Consider the following 24736-nt stretch of genomic DNA (forward strand, 5'->3'; position numbering starts at 1 on the left):
ATTTTAAAAGTGGTGGCAACCATTCTCAAATTGGAAGGAGTTTTTTTGGGACCCCTTCTCCTTTGAGAATGTTGAAAAAATATTTTTTAAGAGCAGGATGTGGTCCCATGGACTACGGCCTACTGTTAAAAAATGAAACTTCAAAGCTTCATTTTATAATTTTAAACACATTCTTTTTTCTTTTATGGAAAACATGCTACATTAAAAAAAGAAAAAGCATTTACAATGCAATGGCCTCGGCTTTGTTAAAGTTAGAGCTATTCGCATTGCAAATGGCATTTTTTTTTTTAAACATAAATAAATGGTATTGTCATTTACAATGGCAATAGGTGACCATTAGAGAGTAGTAGAGAGTATTAGCGGACACAGAGCCACACACACAGAAAGCCACACACACACAGAGAGCCACACACACACACACACAGAGCCACACACACACACACACACAGAGAGAGCCACACACACACACACTCAGAGAGCCCCCCCCCACACACACAGAGCCCCCCCACACACACACACAGAGCCACACACACACACACCGAGAGCCACACACACAGAGAGCCACACACACACACATACACGAACACAGAGCCACACACATACACACACATGCACAGAGAGCCACACACACACACACAGAGCCACACACACAGAGAGCCACACACACAGAGCCACACACACACACACACACAGAGCCACACACACACAGAGTCACACACACACACACAGAGTCACACATATACACACACACACACACAGATATACACACACACACAAACAGTGAGCTACACACACACACACACAGAGACACACACACAGAGAGCCACACACACACACAGAGTCACACACATACACACACACAGAGCCATACACATACACATACACACACACACACACACACAGAGCCACACACACACACACACAGAGAGCCACACACACACAGAGAGCCACACACACACAGAGCCATGCACACACAGAGAGACACACACACATACACACAGACAGAGCCACACACACAGACAGAGCCACGCACACACACAGACAGAGCCACGCACACACACAGACAGAGCCGCGCACACACAGACAGAGCCACGCACACACAGACAGAGCCACAGAAAAACCAGGATGACAAGCAGGAAACAGAGGCACAGAAAAAACGGGATGACAAGCAGGGAACAGAGGCACAGAAAAACCAGGGGAACAGAGGCACAGAAAAACCGGGATGAGAAGCAGTGGCACTATTGTATGCGAGGGTGAACACCTGTACAGAGCAACACAGCAAAGTGAGTGGCCTCTAGGCGCTTACGAGCGGGGCAAATACAGTCCGGTCTATTTTTATGCTTACAACACTTTAAGTCTGTGATGTGCGATCAGCTGTTTGCAGATCCTAGTGATCCGCTCAGGATCACACAATTCTGTCAAGAAGATATGGCAGCTAGGATCATAACTCCGCTCTGATCAGTTTTAAAGGGACAAACGTAGCCACTAGCCTGTCCAGTACCGCTTCTCCGTTGATGCGATGGGGTAGTTGTTGGCAAGCAGCATCTATTTGAGCCAGGTCATCCAGGTGAGATGCTATCTGTAATTACACGGTCTCTTAGCAACCGGATGGGATCTTTACAGAAGCACCCATGGGGCTAGGGGGTCCTCTCTCCTGCCCTGACATGTAGCCCCGGGGTAGGCGGCGCTCTGCACATGGAGGATGAGAGGCAGAGCCTGCCAGGGTGCAGATTTCACCCGCCCCTGGCTCACTCCCGAGACCGCTGAACCCCTTGGCTCCTCCCACCACGGGGGTGGCGGCTGGAGGGTCTCTGGTTACCGTCTGCTGAGGTGGCAGGGAGTGATGTGGAAGAGGGACTATGTGCAGGGCGGAGCCTTCTGTTTCAAGCCTGGCAGGGCCAACTCAGACTGCATTGGATAAAGTCTGCACCGAGTCACAACTATTTCTTTGTGGGGTTTGGGTACGTGGGAGCAGGGGCGGAGATAATACAATTTTTAACCTGTAATTGCATCCTCTTGTAATGCTACTGTTCCCATTGTGAAGCGATCTGACACCTTCGGGTAAAGTCCGCGCTATATAAAAACGCATAAAATAAAAAAATAAAAATAAAAATGCAAGTACTGGAAACCCCAATTAACAACAATTTGCACATGTCTCCATTCTTCGCTTCCAAGACGGCTCCCTGAAGAGGAAGGGAAAAGATTGCTGTGGCAGCCCCACCACCCCCTCAACTCTATTAACCACAAGACGAATAATACACTAGCATAAACTGAGCCTCAAACCCCACTGAAGGGGCAAAAATATATTAGCATTTCAATGAACAGAATGAGGCTAAAGTCAAATATCCTTTGGGGTGCACAGGGAGAGCGCACCCCCACGCACTGGATTTCCCACCTGCATCATTTCATTGTAGTGTTAATGACGTGTTTCAGTTAGTGACCCATGTAACAGGGCACCTAGACTTTGCTGTTGATAAAATACTTTCTTGTAGCTGCTGACCCTGATCTCAGTCCCCCTTTAAAGAAAGAATGACGCCACAAGAGGGTTTGAGACCCCACCAGCCAGCATCGAAAATAGCGCACTTATGGATCCTCGCTGTGATGTATTTTGGTTGATTGGACGGTCCATTAAAGGTACGATCTAGTTAATAAAGTTAGACAAGACGTCAGTTCGCACCTGTGCATCAGACACGGGGGACATTTGGGGATCCTGGCTGCTGACGTGGCAGAGCTAAGGGAGCAGGGCTGGGACTCCTATTTATGGACTGCCCCTAAAGGTACGATCTAGTGGTCAATAATGTTAAAGCTCGCAGTGCAGCCGTACATCAAACAAGGGGATATTTGCGGATCTTCGTTGCTGATGAAGCATAATTTGAGAGGGGGGAAGGGATGCAGTCACATTTACTGGATGGCCCTTTTAAAGGTCCAATCCACGGAACACAGATCTTTAGGTCTCCAGACGCAATCAGAAGTCTAACAAAAGGACATTCTAAGGACCCTTGCTGCAAGGCAGGGATAAGAGGGCGCCACTTTCATCTCGCTGATTTAAATGCCCTGTTCCTCCTCTTTCATAATGAGACAGCGGTCAGTTTTAGACTGCCAAGCTCACAAAGACATATTTTACATTACCCAAATCATCAAGCTGAACTAGAGAATAAGTGAAGGGACAGGAGTGAACTTGGCATCTGGGATCTGACTAATCATCTGCCCCCCCATGCTGGTCAGCAGGATCCTCCTCACCCTGTGGGCACATCCCCAAGCCCCGACTCGCGCTGTGTAATCATCCTGCTCAGAGCCTCTCCCCAGCATGTGTGCACCCTGACCTGTGCCCCTACCCCGTGTAAACATCCGGCCATGCACCCATCCTCACTTAGTGCTTCTCCACAACTGTTCCCCCTGGCCTGCCTGCCTTTGTCTTTACGAAGGACCCCTCAGTATTTCACACGGTCCCACTTGGCGCAGAGCACAAGCCCGAGCCCTCCCCTCCTGCCTATGTCTCCGCTGGCCTCGGATCTGCACAGAAGCCGTAGAACCGGTTCCGAGACTCTCCCAGAGCACGTCTGAATCTGTAGCTCTTGGGCAAGGAAAGGGAGCCAGCCCCACAGGCGTGGAAAGAAAGCTTGGATACGGCTTCACCGCAGCTGGAACAACACCAAAAGGCAGAGAGAAAGCACAGACTCCATGGCCACGAGATGCAAGCGGGGAAAAAGCAAGCACAGAAGAAAGGCAGCAGATACAGTAAGCAGCTGAGGTTGGAAGAGCCTCAGCAGGCAGAGAAAGAATGCAGACGGCGCAGGCGCGATCAGGCATATATATTACGCAGCAGACAGGCGTGCTCCGGACCTCACAGAGAAGGGCTGCAGGCACACAGCAGGCTTACAGAAAACAAGCACTCACCTGAGGACGACTTCTTCCGGCGGCGGTCGGCCTGAAATGGCTGCCGCAAAGCTCCAACATTTTCGCGATTCGGGGCGTGTTTTTAGCAGTTGAGTGACGGATAACGTCACGGCTTAAAAACTGCAAAAAACAAGCCCCCGGATCGCAAAAAGACGGGGCTTGAACAGAGTGACGCCCCTCTCCTCCAATGATTGGCCTCCGTTTAGGAAGCCAGCCAATGGAGAAGAGGGGCGGGTTCAAGCCCCACTGTAGGCAAAACATAAAATCTTGGACTCCGCCCACTGCTTTGTAGTGCGACGCAGGCCGAGACCTAAAAAAAGGATTGTTTTTTTATGAGATACAGACATGGTCGTCTCCTGACCCCAGCAGGTCACCATCCCTGTGATGGCAGTGAAAGGTAGTGGATCACAAATTGCGACCTACCTCATTAATATTCATGAGGTAAGTCTATTTGCGACCCACTACGATTTGCTATTTTAGGAACAGGGGCTAAATAACCCCTCTGTTCATTAGTGATAGCAATAACTAAATAGCGGTTTGCAAACAAACGCTATTTGGCAACCGCTATTACTGCTCTTCATACATCTATCCCTAAAATTACTTCACAGATTAAGAATACTGATTTCCTAATTGTGATTTGGAGATAATTGGGATTAGGAAATTGGTATTCCTAATGGCTGTACATCTGGCCCCGGGGCCTTAGTCTGGTTACAAGAGTGCTGCTGAACTCTAGGCGCTATACCCCCAGCGCCTGAACAGCTGATTCAAATCTTTTTTGGGAATGAAAGGTCTAACATTATGAATTCTGTCAACTTAAAACTGGGCACTTTGGTGAATTTGGAAGATGGGATAAAATCCCTTCGTCCCATATTATAAGAAAACTGAAAGTAACCGAGGAGTTGCCTGACCATATAGATGAAGAAGCCAAAGGTCAAGGTAGTTTATAAGGTCATGGACCTACTTGTCATAGAACCAGAACCCTGGAACCAATCTATGTGGTGTGATCCAGCCCCACAGGCAGTGCTGTTACACCGCCCCTAACAGCCAATACCTTTGCTCCACCACTTACAGCGAGCTCAGCTCTTGATGCTTACAATTTACACCGTGTACACACCATGTTGTACAGAAAACACAAAGACAATGCTCTACGCCAGGCAAACCTTAACTCCACACACATAGCCAACACTTTACACCAGGTCAAAGCCAACCTTTGAGACAAGACGTGCAGAATATTGTGCACCAAAGGCACAATCCAACCTTTACACTTGGCACAGAAAATGCTTCATAAGAAACAGAGCCACAGTTTTACACTAGGACCACAGCTGAAGATGACACCAGACACACAGCCAGCACAGTGCTTTACAATATGCACAAGCTTTGAATTAGAAGCACAGCTAACGCCCTGCAGCAGGCACCCACCCACCACTTTACTTATCTATTGATTAATTTATTTAGCTGGTCGTCATCCTACCAGGAGTTTTGAAAATCAGTGCTGGATGTCAAGCCTACCCAGTGATTCACAACGGACACAGCCAATGGCTCACATCACACACAGACAGAGAGTGGATGCATCAGGCCAGACAGAGCTGAATATGTACACCATGCACACGAGCAATGTTTACACCACCCGAGACAGTAAACACCCCCCCATCCATGGATCATTACCTGCATCCTTGTGGTGTAGTGTCCCTCATGGTCTTCGTCGTCCTCGTGCTGGAATGAAAGAAAAGTGATGAGCATAGGTGTCCGCGCAAGGATGATCCCTTGGCTGAGACTGTGCCGAACATATGTACAAGTACAAGAAATATCGCTTGGCTGAGACTATGTTTAAACATATGTACAGGTTCAAGGATTATCACTTGGCTGATACTGTGCTGAACATATGTACAAGTATAATAAATATCACTTGGCTGAGACTGTGCTGTATATGTGTACAGATACAAGGATTATCATTCGACTGAGACTATGCTGAACATATGTACAGGCAGAAGTATAATCACTCAGCTGAGAAAATACTGGCATATGTACAGGTATAAGGATTATAACTCAGCAGAGACTATGCTAAACATATGTACCTGTAAAGAGACAATGCTGAACATATGTGCAGGTACAAGGATTATGACTCAGCAGAGACTATGCTAAACATATGTACTTGTAAAGAGACAATGCTGAACATATGTGCAGGTACAAGGGTTATGACTCGGCTGAGACTATGCTAAACATATGTACCTGTAAAGAGACAATGCTGAACATATGTGCAGGTACAAGGATTATAACTCGGCTGAGACTATGCTGAACATATATACAGGTACAAGGATTATGACTCGGCTGAGACTATGCTGAATATATGTACAGGTACAAGGATTATGACTCAGCAGAGACTATGCTAAACATATGTACCTGTAAAGAGACAATGCTGAACATATGTGCAGGTACAAGGAGTATGACCCAGCAGAGACTATGCTAAACATATGTACCTGTAAAGAGACAATGCTGAACATATGTGCATGTACAAGGATTATGACCCAGCAGAGACTATGCTAAACATATGTACCTGTAAAGAGACAATGCTGAACATATGTGCAGGTACAAGGATTATGACCCAGCAGAGACTATGCTAAACATATGTACCTGTAAAGAGATAATGCTGAACATATGTGCAGGTACAAGGATTATGACTCAGCAGAGACTATGCTAAACATATGTACTTGTAAAGAGACAATGCTGAACATATGTGCAGGTACAAGGGTTATGACTCGGCTGAGACTATGCTAAACATATGTACCTGTAAAGAGACAATGCTGAACATATGTGCAGGTACAAGGATTATAACTCGGCTGAGACTATGCTGAACATATATACAGGTACAAGGATTATGACTCGGCTGAGACTATGCTGAATATATGTACAGGTACAAGGATTATGACTCAGCAGAGACTATGCTAAACATATGTACCTGTAAAGAGACAATGCTGAACATATGTGCAGGTACAAGGAGTATGACCCAGCAGAGACTATGCTAAACATATGTACCTGTAAAGAGACAATGCTAAACATATGTGCAGGTACAAGGAGTATGACTCAGCAGAGACTATGCTAAACATATTTACCTGTAAAGAGACAATCCTGAACATATGTGCAGGTACAAGGATTATGACTCATCAGAGACTATGCTAAACATATGTACCTGTAAAGAGACAATGCTGAACATATGTGCAGGTACAAGGATTATGACTCAGCAGAGACTATGCTAAACATATTTACCTGTAAAGAGACAATGCTGAACATATGTGCAGGTACAAGGATTATGACCCAGCAGAGACTATGCTAAACATATGTACTTGTAAATAGACAATGCTGAACATATGTGCATGTACAAGGATTATGACTCGGCTGAGACTATGCTAAACATATGTTCTTGTAAAGAGACAATGCTGAACATATGTGCAGGTACAAGGATTATGACTCAGCAGAGACTATGCTAAACATATGTATTTGTAAAGAGACAATGCTGAACATATGTGCAGGTACAAGGATTATAACTCAGCAGAGACTATGCTAAACATATGCACCTGTAGGGAGACATTGCTGAACATATGTGCAGGTACAAGGATTATGACTCAGCAGAGACTATGCTAAACATATGTACCTGTAAAGAGACAATGCTGAACATATGTGCAGGTACAAGGATTATGACTCAGCAGAGACTATGCTAAACATATGTACCTGTAAAGAGACAATGCTGAACATAGGTGCAGGTACAAGGATTATGACCCAGCAGAGACTATGCTAAACATATGTACCTGTAAAGAGACAATGCTGAACATATGTGCAGGTACAAGGATTATGACTCATCAGAGACTATGCTAAACATATGTACCTGTAAAGAGATAATGCTGAACATATGTGCAGGTACAAGGATTATGACTCGGCTGAGACTATGCTGAATATATATACAGGTACAAGGATTATGACTCGGCTGAGCCTATGCTGAATATATGTACAGGTACAAGGATTATCACTCATCTGAGACTATGCTAAACATGTGTACCTGTAAAGAGACAATGCTAAACATATGTGCAGGTACAAGGATTATGACTCAGCAGAGACTATGCTAAACATATGTACTTGTAAAGAGACAATGCTGAACATATCTGCAGGTACAAGGGTTATGACTCGGCTGAGACTATGCTGAATATATGTACAGGTACAAGGATTATCACTCATCTGAGACTATAATGATTGTATGTACAGGTACAAGTCCGCTGAGACTATGCTGAACATAGGTACTGGTGCAAGCTTATCAATCAAAGAATGAAAGGCTGGAGAACATAATTCTAGGCCCCTGCCATGCGCTTCTAAGTACCTCATATATTACATCACTCATTACATGTTTTATGGCTACATTGATAACCTCACTGTGACATCTGAAATGACATAATTGATAACAACACTGTGCATGGCGTGGCCGGAATTTATAGTTACTATAGAGCACAAATTATAGTTACCTAAGATAACTATAACTGGTGAATATCAGTGGTTTTGTTAATTTAAAACAGTATGTTCTAACTGACATTTTCAACTAACTATAACATCCCTTTAATCTTTGCTTTTTTCAAAGAATTTCTAATGGTTTTTTAAATATAAATATTTAATGACCCCGATGTATTGCCTGCTAAGTAACTGTAATTTACTATCATTTGTTCTACTGTAATTTACCAATTACAAGCTGGAGTTGAAGGGATATCGCATTACCAATAGTGCAGCAAGAAAGTTTTCAGAACGGTCTCATAATAGGGTAAGACGCAAGCTGATGTACGATGCAAAGCCCTATGAGAGCAGTAGAGAGCAGGCTTATTGTGATAGGCTTATGTTTAATTCTATATGTCTTTCAGGATGTATTGTCATTACGTTGTTTTAAAGCTTGTAAGCAGGCATTTTGGTACAGGGATTCTCACATATTGTCGTAGCAGGCAACAGGCAAGGGTTTTGGTGTTGGATACACTAAGTGAAAAGCCCCCAGGGTAGAAGATTTGCACTTTGAGACTCCTTGTAATGCTGTTTTAGGAAGGATTGTTTAATGCTTTCCAGATATAATTTTCACAGAATTATTACAGCAGTTGATTGATCCGGAGTCCTGCCTTTTTAGGTCTAGTTTGACAGCACACCTGCATCTATTCATGATGTTCCTTAGAACTTATGTGATCAATATAAATAGAACTTTGAAAGCACGAAAGCACTATTCAGAGAGGTACAGATTTAGATTGGGGGATATTCTGTGTGTCTGCAGAAAAAAGTGTATATATTGCACTGTTTACCTCGGGGAAAAGCCTCTGCTCAATACAACAGGCCTGAGTTGGTTATGGTAACATTGATCAAGGCTAAATGCCTGATCGGTATATTATGAAAAGTTACAACAAAGCTAGAAGGCCTGATTTATTTAATGTGAAAGCATATGTTAAAGGCAATAGGCCTTGAAGGGTGGATTGTAATTAGACCTTTTTAAAGCTTCTTGGCAGGTATTTTCTTTCTTATCACAGTTTACACTAGTAGTAGGGAGGGGTTTGAGTGTTGCCTACACCTTATGACAATCACCTAAGTAGAAGATTTGTATTTTGAAAATCTTAGTTTCCTTTTCTCAGAAGGGCTGCATATTGTTTTCCCAACTCAAATTTTGCAAATATTTGTACTTTTATGACTATATGCCAATAGTTGCTTTGTGGGAAAGCTTATGCGGAATACAATAAGCCTGAGTTAGCTATGGTGACAAAGATGTAAATGTAAATGTAGTTGAGCTTATATAGCGCACAGCTACCCGCAGTGGGTTTCCCGGCGCTTGCTTAGGGAACCCTTCCTGGTATTCCCCTGTGAGATAGCAGGGTATCCACAAGGTGAAAGTCAGGCATCCCGCCGCGAGGGGCCGTTGTGGAGATTAAGCAAGCTAAAGATAAATATAAGAATCCAGTGGATGGATGAATAAATGTATGTGTGAAAGAATGAGTGATACAATGCTTGTATGATGACGTATTGAGTGCCTAAACTCATCAGTAATTGAAAACTTACTTTCATTTATATGCTACATCTGTTGGAATTGTCAATCTTTGCACATTTGGTACAAATACATGACCCCAGAAAACTGCATAATTTAGTCAGTCTGTAATTTTTAATCGCATAAATCTTGCCATGTTATATTATGCTGTTCCATGCTTGCAGTTGTCCATTGATATAAAGAATACAACGTTTTCTTTGGGCCTACCACATTGGTGGAATTATTGAACCCTGCAGTGGTTCACGGTCAAGCAATATATGTCTTGTTCTCAGTGATAGTGTTTACAAAGTGAAGTTCGAACTTTCCTTATTTTTTATATGTTTTCATCTGTTTTTAGGTCAACGGACCAATCACGATTCTATCTCACAATGACACTATTGCCTAACCCTCTCTGAGCTTTTAGCAAAAATAAAGGTATTAGGACCCACCGCTACCTAGCATGCATACTTTAATACCTCCTTCCCTTCCAGTAGCTATTTATGACCATGAGTGATGATAACATATTTATTCAGTTGATAATGGTGAAAGATGGTCGGTACCTGTCCTATATCCATTTTTAGAATTCAATGATTAAATGCCTTTCCTCAAAATGGCGTGTGTGGTCATTACTCGGTGGTAGCCATTCCCCTACTCCCAAAATGTTGATGCACATATGTAGACAAAATAATTGACCGAACACAGGAGTTCTATTGCTTACTGACAGGTATCATCATAATAGTGGAAATAAATCTTAGACATTTTATATTTTGAAGATAATGGGGCAGGCTCATGCCAGTAAAGTATTTCTTGACAAAACTAACAGACTTAATGTCCATAGAGAGTTTAGTACAAATTGTCATTTGATCTTTAAAGGTTTCAGTGATCTCCACCAATGTATGTGAAACATCTGCCCACAAGTAGAGAGAGAGTAAAGGCAATAGGGAAAGGGTCTGGCAGGATGGTGTCTGCAAAATACATGATATTAGACTGGGCTCAGGATATCAAAATACTTACTGTCCATTTAAGGCTTGTATACGCTGGTAGGTTTGTGTGAACCGAGCCCTACTGGCTTTTCAGAACAACTGGATTGAAGATAAAAGTTTTGATTTCCTCTTGGATTTCCTCTTTCCCTGTCCCTTTCCACAAATATATGAAGTGACCCAAACCAATGCACAACATCAGAAACAACAGAATTCACAGACTGCTTTTATACCCACATCCAATTCCATTCTTAGAGTCATAATCATATTATATAGCTCTTGTCAAACACTGTGCTGGAGACCAGAAGAATAATATCTGGGATTCTGATCTCACATATGATTTGGGAGAGATTTCCTTTATGTATTGGGGGGATTCCTTTGGGTGCTTTAGAACTCCACCTGTTGGCCATGCCCCAGATCTCAGTTACATTGGAAAGAACTATTGCTCACCTTAGACGTCACACACATGCTGCCGGAGGTGTCTATGCAGAAGATCAGCAAGGGGTCGTCCATGTTTGAGGGCTTTCCATCCTGGTCAGGGAATCCCATGTACAGGTTATCACCCCCAGGATGTGGTGCCACACAGCCACTCTCTACAGGGGATGAAGTGCCACAGAAATCACAGTGCCAAAACTGGAATAAAAACAGTGGTGCACATCTGTCAGTGAGGGGCAATTCAAGGTCGAATCAGTCGCTTAACTACAACTGCTTCGTGCCAAGAAGGCAGCAGATGCATTAGAAATAAGACACAGCACAGTATATGGTAGCATAAGCTACCACAGAAAAGAATAATACAGCATAAAAACAATGCACAGCATGGCATGGCTAAGCATCCTAACACCAGTGATCTATATTATCTTTCACATCGTACTTTTTTATAAGCCCACCATCCTATGTGCTTTCTGTTGGCACTTCCATAAACTTCGCCCCTGTTTCTTCTTCTCGTGATGTGGTGCAGGAACCAGACACAGCTCAAAACAAGAGGCCTCGACCAATAATGGGTCCTAACACGTCCAGCGCACCCAATTCACGTCCAGCTCTCCTGCACTACATCCAAGAATGCACCTCGCCGCCAGAACCAAGTCCCTGTTAGATCATTGTAGTGCCTCGTGCTGTTCAACATGGCCGCTCTTTCCCAGTGTATAGTCCAGCCTCTTTGAATGCCTCGTGAAACCTTTCTTGGTCTGTTTTCTGCAGTTAGATGTTAAACTTAAACATCTAATCTTGGGCGATCACAATACCAGAGCGATCAACCAGATCATCAGGGCTCTTGTAGGCTTCTAGCTAACCTTGAACTTCTAGCATCACAGTATGTTGTCACAGATCTATCCTTATTACTCATGTGTTCTGATCATGGACTAACAGGCTTCTCTCTATCTGCATCCAGGTCTCTTCCTAAACCAGTCCTATCCAAAGCAATCACGAAATCCCACTCGTGGGAGGCTTCAGCGCCTCCACGCCAGGCTCACATGCAGCATCAACAGGCGACCTCCAAGGAGGTCTACACGTCTTCAGTGCAGACATAACCCTGGCTTTAGTACCCATTTAAGGAACAGCTTCTTGAACCAAATGTTTTCAGTTAATAAAACTCACTGGGAGCAATAGTAAAGCTGATCTCTAGAATGACAGCAGAGAAATGGATGAAGTTTAATACAAAATCTAGATAAGAGCTTATCATTTCTCAGAAATGTCAAACGATTTATCACACAAGTTTTGAATTGCTTTATATTTGGGAAGAATTAATTTGAGCTAACAAAGTTACCATTCCCATGACAACCTAAAGAGAGATTTCTCAGCTCCTATGGCTCGGTTACCAGCATTCATCGTCCTCTGCCTAACAATGGTAAATCAAATAACCTAAAATGTACAAGTTCAGGCTCCCCGTAAGACACTTGGGCATAGAAACATGTGCTGAGCTCAACCCTAAACAGACAGAGGTGGTGATTCTGGACGGGGGTCCTTGGTACACAACCAGCGACCTGTTTTATCCCAGCTCTGCTCAGTGGCATCTGTAAGAAAAATAAGGGTCATTTTTGGTCGCCACCTGTCATTGGAGCAGGAATTTGTGCTTGGACGTTCCACTTGTGTGTGTGCTACCGCATGACAAGGATTCCTGGTTTCTGTTTCATGAAAAATACAATCTCCTTAGTTCTGGACAAAGTTTGATCTGGGTCAGACTATTGTAACAGCCTGTACCTTAGTCTAGGTAACTATCTATTCCAGAATGGCATCTTAATATCTACAGTGCATTAATAACTTGATGGTGAATTTGTAAATAAGTATGCTATTTTATGTTAGTTTCTGTTACTGTGTGCTTTTAACTAAAATTAAACCGAATACAAAATAGTTGTGGTATCACATCCTAACACTGGCTGTCATTTTGTGTTCTGCTTTGTGAACATTATTAATAATCCTATGATGTGTAACCTGGTACTATTATAAACTGTTAATGACCTCTTCAGGTATCAATTGCATTCATACATTCATGGGGACTGTTATTGTTTTTAATATAAAATTCATAATAATTATTTTTACCTAGTGTTATCTGCGGTTTCTTTTCCTTGCTATACATTCTGGGTCTCCGCTGCTCATCTAGTATGAGAACGCGTGAAGTTACGCTGTCTTTGTCACTCAGGGGATACTGGCCCTTGCAAGAAAAGTGAGTGAGTCTGGGCTCCTGTCTAAAAATTCTAGATATAGTCACAGTTCTGATCACAGCCTATTCATCTATGTGCAGTCAGCAACTTAATTAATTAAGAAATACTTCTTTTTGTCCCTGAAATCTCTGCTTGGTTCATGCACGCATGGGCTTTACTGACATGCAAGTCCAAAGTGTAACAAGGGACCAGAATCCACATTTGAGGCTTTTGTAAAGTGTTGGAGACCCTTAGGGCACACAAGCACCGTACAAAGAGGACTGTGGTGGGATGCAAAAACACAATACTTAAATGCCTAAACCTGGATACAGAACATGAGATAATCATTAGCCTTTATGTATGACTAAAGTGAAGCTTGATTGTGAAGTGAAACTTCTGTTGGTTTGTGACCCTACCTGAGAACTTGGCCTTGACACCACATCTGCCTCGCTAACTGATTGCCCTTGTGCAGATGCTGCTATCAGGGGTGGCCTTAGGCATGTGCAAGCTGTGCACCTGCACAGGGCCACCAAACCCCAGGGGCCACAACGCCAATATATATCCTTAATATAATAATCCTCTGAGATTGGATACATATTTGTGTGGCGGCCCCTGGCAGGGATTTGGCGGCCTCCGGCTCTGTTCCACTTCCAAACACCTTCCTGAGTTCCTGGGGGCATGAGGGGGCTTCTGCCCTGCTCGGAACCCCTCTTCCGGGGGCCCCTATCTATGCTCCCTGCCCAGGGCCACCATGAGCCTAGAGCCGCCCCTGCTGCTATAACCTGCACTATGGATCTTCACTCCAGCCTCTCAGCCACACCTCTCCTCAGTGCACTCGAAGGTTAATCCACCTGAGAATGAGTGCCTCTGGGCTCCCACTTCTCACTCACCTCTCTTCGGCCTGGGTTCTAGAGCCTGTTTTGCACTTATCTCTAAACTAGTCGTCCACCACTAAGGTACACTATGGTGTTCAAGCAACCCTAGGCTGTTCTCTTGCTGTCAGTACTGTAATTATCAAAGTTCACATTGGCATTCAAGCCAGCTGCATCCCTGGCTCTCTCCTTCATCAATTTTCTGCAGATCAACCAATCAGACTGTCCCAAACTGTCCCCATTGAGCTAATATGGCAGTGGTTTTGCGATCCGCGGAATTACAAGTATTCCACAATAATTTGTAACAGAAACTATTCAATTGTAATGCAAATATAAATTGACTTGTTTCGTTTCAAGCTGCTCATATTCATGCCTCAACAAAAAGAGAGAAAGGGTTTTTAGGGCACTCTTAGTCCCCAAGCAATATACAAGTAATCAAAAGAAGAGTGACCAATACAGGTAAGGTGTATAAAAAGAGAGAGAGACGGGTGTCGCACGTGAAGTCTGAGGCCAGTTGTTAGTGATCCGATGGTAGGACCAAAAATCAAGAAAAAACGCACTATTTTTTCAGGAAACCCTCACTCACCCTAGTGGTGACATGCTTCATCATCGGGTCCACCGGGAGAGATCGAGTACCTCCCCGGTGTGCTGCGACGCCAGGAGACTGCGGAGCAGGTTCTTGTGAAGATGAAGTGTGAAAAATTATAAGGTTTAAAAATGTCAAAGGTTGTACCAAAAAAACTTTATTCACTGGTTAACCTGACATATTAAAAATAAGATATGTGAAGGGAAACTAGCCAATTACTTTATACTGGTGTTTACCCTGTAAAGAAGGTCAACATGTTTCTGCCCATTTATGTGTGTAAATTTACTGGGCTTTCATCAGGACCGGTAAGAGAGTGTGCCAATGACAGGAGGGGCACGCTAAGGCCCGCCTTGCCAATGGTCGTGAAAGTTAAAAATAGCACTATGTGTAAAATTGGTGCACAAAGAAAAAGAAAAACAAACTCATAAGTAGTGGGGGTTTTACCTCTTTTGTGAGGAACCTAGGAGTCTGTAGGAAAAATTGACAGACAGACAAACACAAACATAAACACAGAAATATCGAGTCATTGGATTGTGCATATGTACAGTGGCCATAAAGGGTGACTTTGTGGCTCGACACGTGCTTGCATACATATCAAGGGCCGTGGCCGGTATGCCTTGGTTGCGCAGTTGAAATCATGCCATAATCCGAGGTGGAGGGACCTCAACTAACGCCGATTCAAACTGTTCAGCGCAGACTGTTGCATATATGTGGTATAGCAGCAGTGGCTCAAAGAGCAGACTAGACCATTATAAGTCTGTTTGTGAGGAAATACAAGATATATCTTGTTACCTATAGTGGGGTGTCAGGGATTGGACCCCGAAGGAAGACAATGCGAGGAAACAGTGTCCCGGTGCCAAAGCGCCGTGACACTGCTGGCCGTGGTATATATATTACCCAAGCACACAATCATTCGATACAGAGTATAGGATAAATGTCCTTACTTGTAAAGAAATAGATCCACGCCCCATAGAACACAGGAGGGGGGTGGGAGCGACAATGGCACACCCTGTAATTAAGGGAAAAAGGGAAACAAATACACACAGAGGAGGATTTTAGAACTGGCAGAATTCCAAGCATTCTACTTATCTGGTTAGAATGGAGTCTTCACAAAAAGGTCTCTTACGCCCGCAACGCTCGGCACCCGCTCGGCACCTAGCTTCACCCTCGCTGGATCTCGTGGATCCATTGCGGTGGGCGAGCGAGGCGTATGTAGGGCGGTGGCTGGGAGTGGACCAATCAGGCGCCTAGGTTGGAAACGAGGCTTGGAGCACAAGGGACGCTGAGCCAATGAGGAAGTAAGGGGCTCGCGTCGGTCGCGTGGTCTCGCGAGAGAATTAGAAAACGAGGCTTGCAGTGACACGCAAGCCTCGAGTTTGAGAAGGGCGGGACTGCCTGGTTATTAAGGGCGTCCGGTGGACTCATGGGTAATTTCGAAAGCGAGGCTTGTGTGAGACACGCAAGCCTCGAGTTGGAAAAGGGGCGGAATTCGCCTTGTTTTGTTTACATCGGAGGGTGGGAGAAGGGATAGCCAAATCGCGTCTGGATTGGCTGGGGTGACAGGGAGGCTTGAAACTCAAGCTCTGGTGGAACACAAGCTTAAATTACAGTGTGGCTGGGATATGTATGATGCGGTATGCGCAACGCCCAGCCAAAGTTACCAAATTTCCAATGGGGATGAATAAAACCACATAAGTCTGAATAGAGTAAGTAACATGGTTATAGACATGGTTATAGCATGTGTGGTTTTACCATGACCACACATGTCAAGGGGCTTTTTCACATCCAGGGCATTTTGGACTCACTTGAAAACATCCTCATGTCTATAACCATGTCTATAACCATGTTACTTACTCTATTCAGACTTATGTGGTTTTATTCATCCCCATTGGAAATTTGGTAACTTTGGCTGGGCGTTGCGCATACCGCATCATACATATCCCAGCCACACTGTAATTTAAGCTTGTGTTCCACCAGAGCTTGAGTTTCAAGCCTCCCTGTCACCCCAGCCAATCCAGACGCGATTTGGCTATCCCTTCTCCCACCCTCCGATGTAAACAAAACAAGGCGAATTCCGCCCCTTTTCCAACTCGAGGCTTGCGTGTCTCACACAAGCCTCGCTTTCGAAATTACCCATGAGTCCACCGGACGCCCTTAATAACCAGGCAGTCCCGCCCTTCTCAAACTCGAGGCTTGCGTGTCACTGCAAGCCTCGTTTTCTAATTCTCTCGCGAGACCACGCGACCGACGCGAGCCCCTTACTTCCTCATTGGCTCAGCGTCCCTTGTGCTCCAAGCCTCGTTTCCAACCTAGGCGCCTGATTGGTCCACTCCCAGCCACCGCCCTACATACGCCTCGCTCGCCCACCGCAATGGATCCACGAGATCCAGCGAGGGTGAAGCTAGGTGCCGAGCGGGTGCCGAGCGTTGCGGGCGTAAGAGACCTTTTTGTGAAGACTCCATTCTAACCAGATAAGTAGAATGCTTGGAATTCTGCCAGTTCTAAAATCCTCCTCTGTGTGTATTTGTTTCCCTTTTTCCCTTAATTACAGGGTGTGCCATTGTCGCTCCCACCCCCCTCCTGTGTTCTATGGGGCGTGGATCTATTTCTTTACAAGTAAGGACATTTATCCTATACTCTGTATCGAATGATTGTGTGCTTGGGTAATATATATACCACGGCCAGCAGTGTCACGGCGCTTTGGCACCGGGACACTGTTTCCTCGCATTGTCTTCCTTCGGGGTCCAATCCCTGACACCCCACTATAGGTAACAAGATATATCTTGTATTTCCTCACAAACAGACTTATAATGGTCTAGTCTGCTCTTTGAGCCACTGCTGCTATACCACATATATGCAACAGTCTGCGCTGAACAGTTTGAATCGGCGTTAGTTGAGGTCCCTCCACCTCGGATTATGGCATGATTTCAACTGCGCAACCAAGGCATACCGGCCACGGCCCTTGATATGTATGCAAGCACGTGTCGAGCCACAAAGTCACCCTTTATGGCCACTGTACATATGCACAATCCAATGACTCGATATTTCTGTGTTTATGTTTGTGTTTGTCTGTCTGTCAATTTTTCCTACAGACTCCTAGGTTCCTCACAAAAGAGGTAAAACCCCCACTACTTATGAGTTTGTTTTTCTTTTTCTTTGTGCACCAATTTTACACATAGTGCTATTTTTAACTTTCACGACCATTGGCAAGGCGGGCCTTAGCGTGCCCCTCCTGTCATTGGCACACTCTCTTACCGGTCCTGATGAAAGCCCAGTAAATTTACACACATAAATGGGCAGAAACATGTTGACCTTCTTTACAGGGTAAACACCAGTATAAAGTAATTGGCTAGTTTCCCTTCACATATCTTATTTTTAATATGTCAGGTTAACCAGTGAATAAAGTTTTTTTGGTACAACCTTTGACATTTTTAAACCTTATAATTTTTCACACTTCATCTTCACAAGAACCTGCTCCGCAGTCTCCTGGCGTCGCAGCACACCGGGGAGGTACTCGATCTCTCCCGGTGGACCCGATGATGAAGCATGTCACCACTAGGGTGAGTGAGGGTTTCCTGAAAAAATAGTGCGTTTTTTCTTGATTTTTGGTCCTACCATCGGATCACTAACAACTGGCCTCAGACTTCACGTGCGACACCCGTCTCTCTCTCTTTTTATACACCTTACCTGTATTGGTCACTCTTCTTTTGATTACTTGCATATTCATGCCTCAACATGTTTTATCTGGAACTAAAAAATCTCAATTGGCATCAGCAAATTAAGGAAAAACAAATACTCCTTATCTCTTGAAGCAACCTATTTATAAAACTCAAACACATTGTTATAATATGTTGGTGGGGCACGTATTAAAAAACCCAATATGGTAATATTTTCTTACATCAGGGAAGATAATTAAAACTCTCTATATTCAGCATTTTCGTTTAAGCTCTTTCTTGTGGCTTCTTGTTAGTCTTGCTTGTGTTTTTGATGAATTTTAGTATGGATGACAGACACCCTTGGGTTGTAGAATGCTTAATTTAGTTTGTTCAACCTGTAACATTTTAAAATGAATGAGCAATGTCAAACCCAGTATGCAGAATGTGCCAAATTGTGCTTGTATCAAGGAGGTGAAATGGTTCTGGTTAGACTACATCCCAGAGGTGTGTATTTCTATTACTACAGACCACGTACATTGCTACAGAATATTATTGTATCAGTGATATAATGATACATCTATAGAAACATTTGTGGGAGCAGAGCATGAATACTCTGATGTGAGTTTGGAATACTATTAGATCTGAAGCAGAAAATCTGGGAAGCCTGGATTTTCTGTTACCCTACACAGAAACAACTAAAAACCATGGGTTGTAGAAAGAATGTAGGCAGGAACAAAGGATTCCCCTACAAATAAGCATATGTCAAACATATCTGATAGAGCGCAATTGCAGGTGTTTTGTGAAGAATACTATTCTTCTTCTCTGAGACCTGGCAAAAACCATAAGATTTTAGTGGGGGAAGGATCCAGTAGGAACCGGCCGGTATATCTGTTGCATAAGATCCAGGGTGTACCCTTGGGAAATGCTGAAATGATACCAGCATGGAACAGGATCAGAGAGCAAGAGATGTTCTATGGGCAAGGTTTTTATTAAGAGGAGGACTAATCAGACAGAGACCTCCTTTCAAGGAATCCATGCAAGGCTTAGCTGGTTCATTCATTCATGTTTTTCATACGGTCACTGATATTTTGTGAATTGTTTTTCACACTTGACACCAGCTTGCTTTGTAGAAATAGTGTCTACCTCCACCATATCACAATTTTGCGGCATGATGCTTTGAATATTTGCTTCCAGTCTCAAAAAGATGTTTACCTCTTGGTCGTCCACTTGGGTTCTCGCAGATAAAGCGGCCGTGCACTGTTGGCAGAATACAGGGCTCTCAGAAACAGGCTGCCCTGTGGAAGAAACAGACATAGAATAGGAGGAGGATGGAGAATGGGCCCTCAGCACCAAAAGCACGGACAGCTGATCCTCTCAAGACACCATCCATGTTGCCTTCAATCAACTTGGCCCACCTCTCTTTCCTTCTGGTCAAGGGCCTGCTCTTATGCCCACTAGGAAGTACAGGTTCCTCTCCTTCAAAGGTAGGTCACCCCAGTACGACTTCTCCAGAACCAAAGTCTGAGCCCACCACCCAGGGTGAAAAGCCTCCCTCGTAAACATTTCCCTGGGCCAGGTCACAGAGTCTCCCCTCAAAGCCCAGATAAAGTATAACTACTGTCTGGATGGAGCCATTCACTATCCTTCTTGGGAGGCAATGGCGGAGAAGCCATGGCCAATCCAAACCCAAGCTTCCTCAAACGCCAGACACTCTATCATTAAGGACATATCACATCTTTTGCAGAAAGAGGAGAATGGACTGGCACTAAATGGAAGACAAGTGGCATCTGGCACATCTGGGGAGAAGGGGACCTGTGCAGAGGACAGCTTGGCTCGGACGAGATGTATTTTCCTTGAAAGGTACCGCTGGCAGGTATATTTGCAGTTGACTATCAGCTGGCACATGAAAAGTGGTGGGCATTGCATCCTGACACAGACTTCAAATATGGCGGTATTGCTCTTGGGATGGGATTCTGCATGGCCTCTTTCTTAGTGGGGCAACAGCATCAGATAAGCAATGCATCTTTATCGAAGTCTCTCCTGCCAGATTCCTATCTAAGTGCTCTGTTTCTGTTATACAACATCTTCAGAAGCACACACACGATGCTCTGCTTTGGAGGACTTTTGTTCCTGTGACACACACTGAAGTATTGTAATATTACACACCTTCCAGACCACAACTAGCTGTAAGTTATTCAGCTTTGTATCCACTATATTTTAAAATGTGTGCTATGATGTGCGTCGTTTGGTTTCTGTGGGGAGGGGACCCTTTTCTCCAGCCCCCTGCAGAGAGTCCGGGCCAGGCTCACTCGCTGCAGTCACTTGCGCAGTGGTGTGTGTGGGTCTTTGTAAAGTTTCCTTTGGCTGGGTTCAGTCCCCAGTCTGGGTCTCCTCCTTCTCCCATCTGTGTCTCCTTACCCCACCTTCCCTCTATCCCCGATTTGCAAATCAATACTTAAGATATGTTGAGTGGCCTCTCTTCCCTGCAACATGAGCTCAAGCAATGGATGTATTGAATCCTTGTGTAATTAAGGGGGAAACGTAAGGGAATGAGTATGGGAAGGTAAGGGAAGGGAAGGGTAGGGAAGGAAGGGGAAGGGAAGGGATGGGGGGAGGCGAGTGGAGGAAAAGGGAGGGAAAGCAAGGAAAGGAAATGGGAGGGAAGGGGAAAAGAAGCGAAGGGGAGGGGAGGTGAAAGAATGGAAGGAAAGGAAATGGGAGGGAAGGGGAAGGGAAGCGAAGGGGAGGTGAAGGAGAAGGGGAAAGGAAGGGGAAGGAAAGGGGAAGAGAATGGGAAGGGGAAGGGGAAGGAAAGGGAAGGGATGGGAATGGTATGGGGAAAGGGCAAGGGAAAGGGAAAGCCAACCGGAGAAGGGTGGATGGTAGGTAAGGGAAGGGAAAGGAAGGGAAGGGGGATGGGGAAGTTAAAGGGAAGGGGAAGTGAAAGGGAAGGAATGTGGAAGGGGAAGTGGAAATGATGGGGATTATATGGGTAAGGGAAGAGAAGGAAAAGGAAGGGAGAAGGAAAGGGAAGGGAAAGGAAGGGAGAAGGCAAGGGAGGAGGGAAGGGAGAAGGGAAAGGGAAGCAAAGGGAAGCGAAAGAGAAGAGGGAGGGGAAGTGGAGAGGAAAGGGAAGAGGTAGGGAAGGGTAAGAGAAGGGAAGGGGAGGGGAAGTGGAAGGGAAAGGAAGGGGTGGGGATGGTATGGGGAAGGAAAAGGAAGGGAGAAGGGAAGAGAAGGGAAAGGAAAGTTAGGGAAGGGAAGGGAAGGGATGGGGTGGGGTGGGGTGGGAAAGGGAAGGAAGATGCAGGAAAGGTAAGGGGACGGGAAGGGATGGTGATTATATGGGAAGTGAAATTAAAGGAAGGGAGAAGGGAAGGGAATCGTAAGGAAGAGAAAGGAAGAGGAAGGAAGGGTGAAGGCAAGAGAGGAGGGACGGGAGAAGTGAAGGGAGAATGGAGGGATAGGAAAGGAAAGGAAAGGAAAGGAAAGGAAAGGAAAGGAAAGGAAAGGAAAGGAAAGGGGAAGCAAAGGGGAAGTCATCAAAGCAATGGTTGGAAACAGAAAAACAATTAAAATGTAATTATTTATCCCTCAATCTAATTGTCAACATTTAATGGATCAATACATGTTTTGCCCTAAGCAGAAGCTGATCCATACATCCCTAAGACAGCTTTTGGAAACAGCACTGAAATACACTTTAAACAGGCATTGACATATGTCACAAACATTAACAGGAGGGAAAAAGAAAACATGCCACTTTCTAAAGATAGTGACCAAATGCTTACAAAAAAATTAATTAGTATTGGTGGCGAAGTGTTTCACTGGCAAACACTTGTTTCTTTCTATTATTTATTCTTTTACATTTTAGTCGCCCTGGTGTTTAAACTGTGTTTTTTTTGTACCGTCAATAATCTTATTTTCCTGGGATGTGCATTAAAACTAAAAGGTTTCTATGCCTGTTCTGAGTACGCCTATGCGTTAAAAGCACCTACTCTGATCTAATACGATTATATGTGGTGGCTCTTTGTTAATTTATTTGGTTTTACTGCAAGCATATGATGCCTCGTTGGGGCGTAGCATTGTTTCTTTATCTTCTTATTTTTGTGGAATATCTTTGCAATAAAAAAATATAAACAACCCATTGTACCATCTTGCCACGGTCAGACGCATGGGTTTTGCCAATGCTCGTTATGGTTAGTTCTAGCATGCAAAAGTATGTATCACCAAACACACTTAATGTTCATCACTTATGCACTGAGGAGTGGGTGTTCTGTGGGGCACCTCTGAAGTCAAGGCATTGAATCGTCATGCTTGGGTTCCTTGCCCCTGCGGGGTCTACGCGGTGTTCGTTTTACTTTGCTGCAGAAAAAACATTTCCTCTATCCCAAAATACCCTGTTTGACTGGTTATTGCAAGTACATATTTTCTTACCAGTGAGCTCCACCAGCTTAGAAATGTTGAAAAGAACGATGTTACAATTGGCCGGGAGCTGATCTGGAGGAGGAGCTGTCAGAAAAGCAGATTTGTGTCAGGACTTTACACATTATTAATCAGTACACATAGTTAGAGGTGCATATTTCTGACAATGTGTGGTGGTTTTTGACCTCATATACACATCTACATCAGCAAAGATAAACAAAATGGAAGCCTTAAGCTCTGTCTTGGCCAATCTTGTGCTCCCTCTCGGTGTTAAACGTCTGCTACTGACTGCCATGTTTATACAAAATAGGGAAGTTCCAGGCATTAACACCATGCCATTCTATGTAAGATAATAGTGTAGAATATGAATTGCATATCTTAGAACGAATCACATAGTTTCATAGATTCCTAGATACTCCTTGCACCTCTTGCTCTTGATGTGGTGGTTTGCAGCTCTTGGAGATGCCAGGTCTCTTCAAACCCTTCCTGGTCCTTCTCAAGACAGTTAAGGTCGCAGTGGGGCAGAGGGCACAGAGACAGATAGGGCTTCCGCCAGAATGCCGGTGATAGAGCTATGCTTCACCCGGACTTCCCAGTTGTATGTAGAATGAAGTAAGGCTGGAGGGTCTGGAGATACTGACATTCACTGCTCTTGTTCCTTAATGTCCAAAGCATCTCAGTGTCAAGACCACCTCCAGCAGTCAAGGCAAGATAGGTCTAAGCATGTGGTTAGGATGGTACCCCCTATTAAATACCCCAATGATCATTCGTAAAGCCTACAATTGTAGGAGTGATTTTGTGGTATATGTGCTACAATGCTTGTGCCCGAAACTATACGCGAAAAGTACAATCCACATTGTTCATGTTAGAATCCGACAGCACTTAAGAGCCATAGCCAATGAGGACAGGAGTTAACCAGTAGCCAACCATATCCATGAGATACATGGGGGTAATGCACATGAATTGCTCTATTTTGTCATAGACTCGATCCCAAAAATTTCAGAGGAAAAACAAGGGCAATAGTTTGAAATGTATTGATTGGCAAGATCACTTCTGACAATGGGATATCAAGACAAATTTGTTATAAGTCAGAGGACAAAAAGAAATGACTGTGATGTTTTGTGAACTAATACATGATTTTTCGCAGTCAGTGTGAGTTGCAATATGCATTAAAAAGCATCATGAATTTACCAGCAATAGCACTGTGCCATATTGAATAGTTAAAGACACACATAATGATGGCGGAGGACAAACAAGTCATTGTAATGAAAACTAACATTCCTCTCTTGACATCTACTACCTATTACAAGATGGAGTGAATTAATTTGTATATAAAGGTGTGTTCAGTGACATTTACCATGTAACCTACGTTGAAAATGGCAGCATTACCGAAACACGTCTGAGGTGAATAAATGGTATTTCTGCAGCCCGCTGAGTGCTCTGACTGGATCCTGCTAGGAGCTGTTTGTTTTGGAAGTAAATTGTGTGAGATGTCATCTCACGATGGAGGCATAGGTTCAATTGGTGGTTTTGTTGGAAGGATATATATATGTGTGTGTATATATATGTGTGTGTATATATATCTATATATATACATGCACATAGCACACCAGGTTTGCACTAGCACTTTCTTCATAGACATAGAGTTTAGAACTGCCA

The 24736-nt window shown here is 44.2% G+C and overlaps 1 protein-coding gene across 1 annotated transcript in view; it reads right to left on the bottom strand.

Annotated features, from left to right (window-relative positions):
• Positions 1–24736, bottom strand: part of LOC144770548 (circularly permutated Ras protein 1-like) — a 278089-nt gene that overhangs the window by 100950 nt on the left and 152403 nt on the right. The window contains exons 5-8 of the mRNA XM_078655152.1: positions 23090–23164; positions 19868–19950; positions 11356–11538; positions 5563–5610 (exon numbers count right to left, since the gene is read on the bottom strand). Of these exons, the coding sequence (XP_078511278.1) occupies positions 5563–5610; positions 11356–11538; positions 19868–19950; positions 23090–23164 (389 nt within the window). The remainder of the gene's footprint in view (positions 1–5562; positions 5611–11355; positions 11539–19867; positions 19951–23089; positions 23165–24736) is intronic.

Source organism: Lissotriton helveticus, chromosome 7, assembly GCF_964261635.1.
Source record: "Lissotriton helveticus chromosome 7, aLisHel1.1, whole genome shotgun sequence".
NCBI lineage: Eukaryota > Metazoa > Chordata > Amphibia > Caudata > Salamandridae > Lissotriton > Lissotriton helveticus.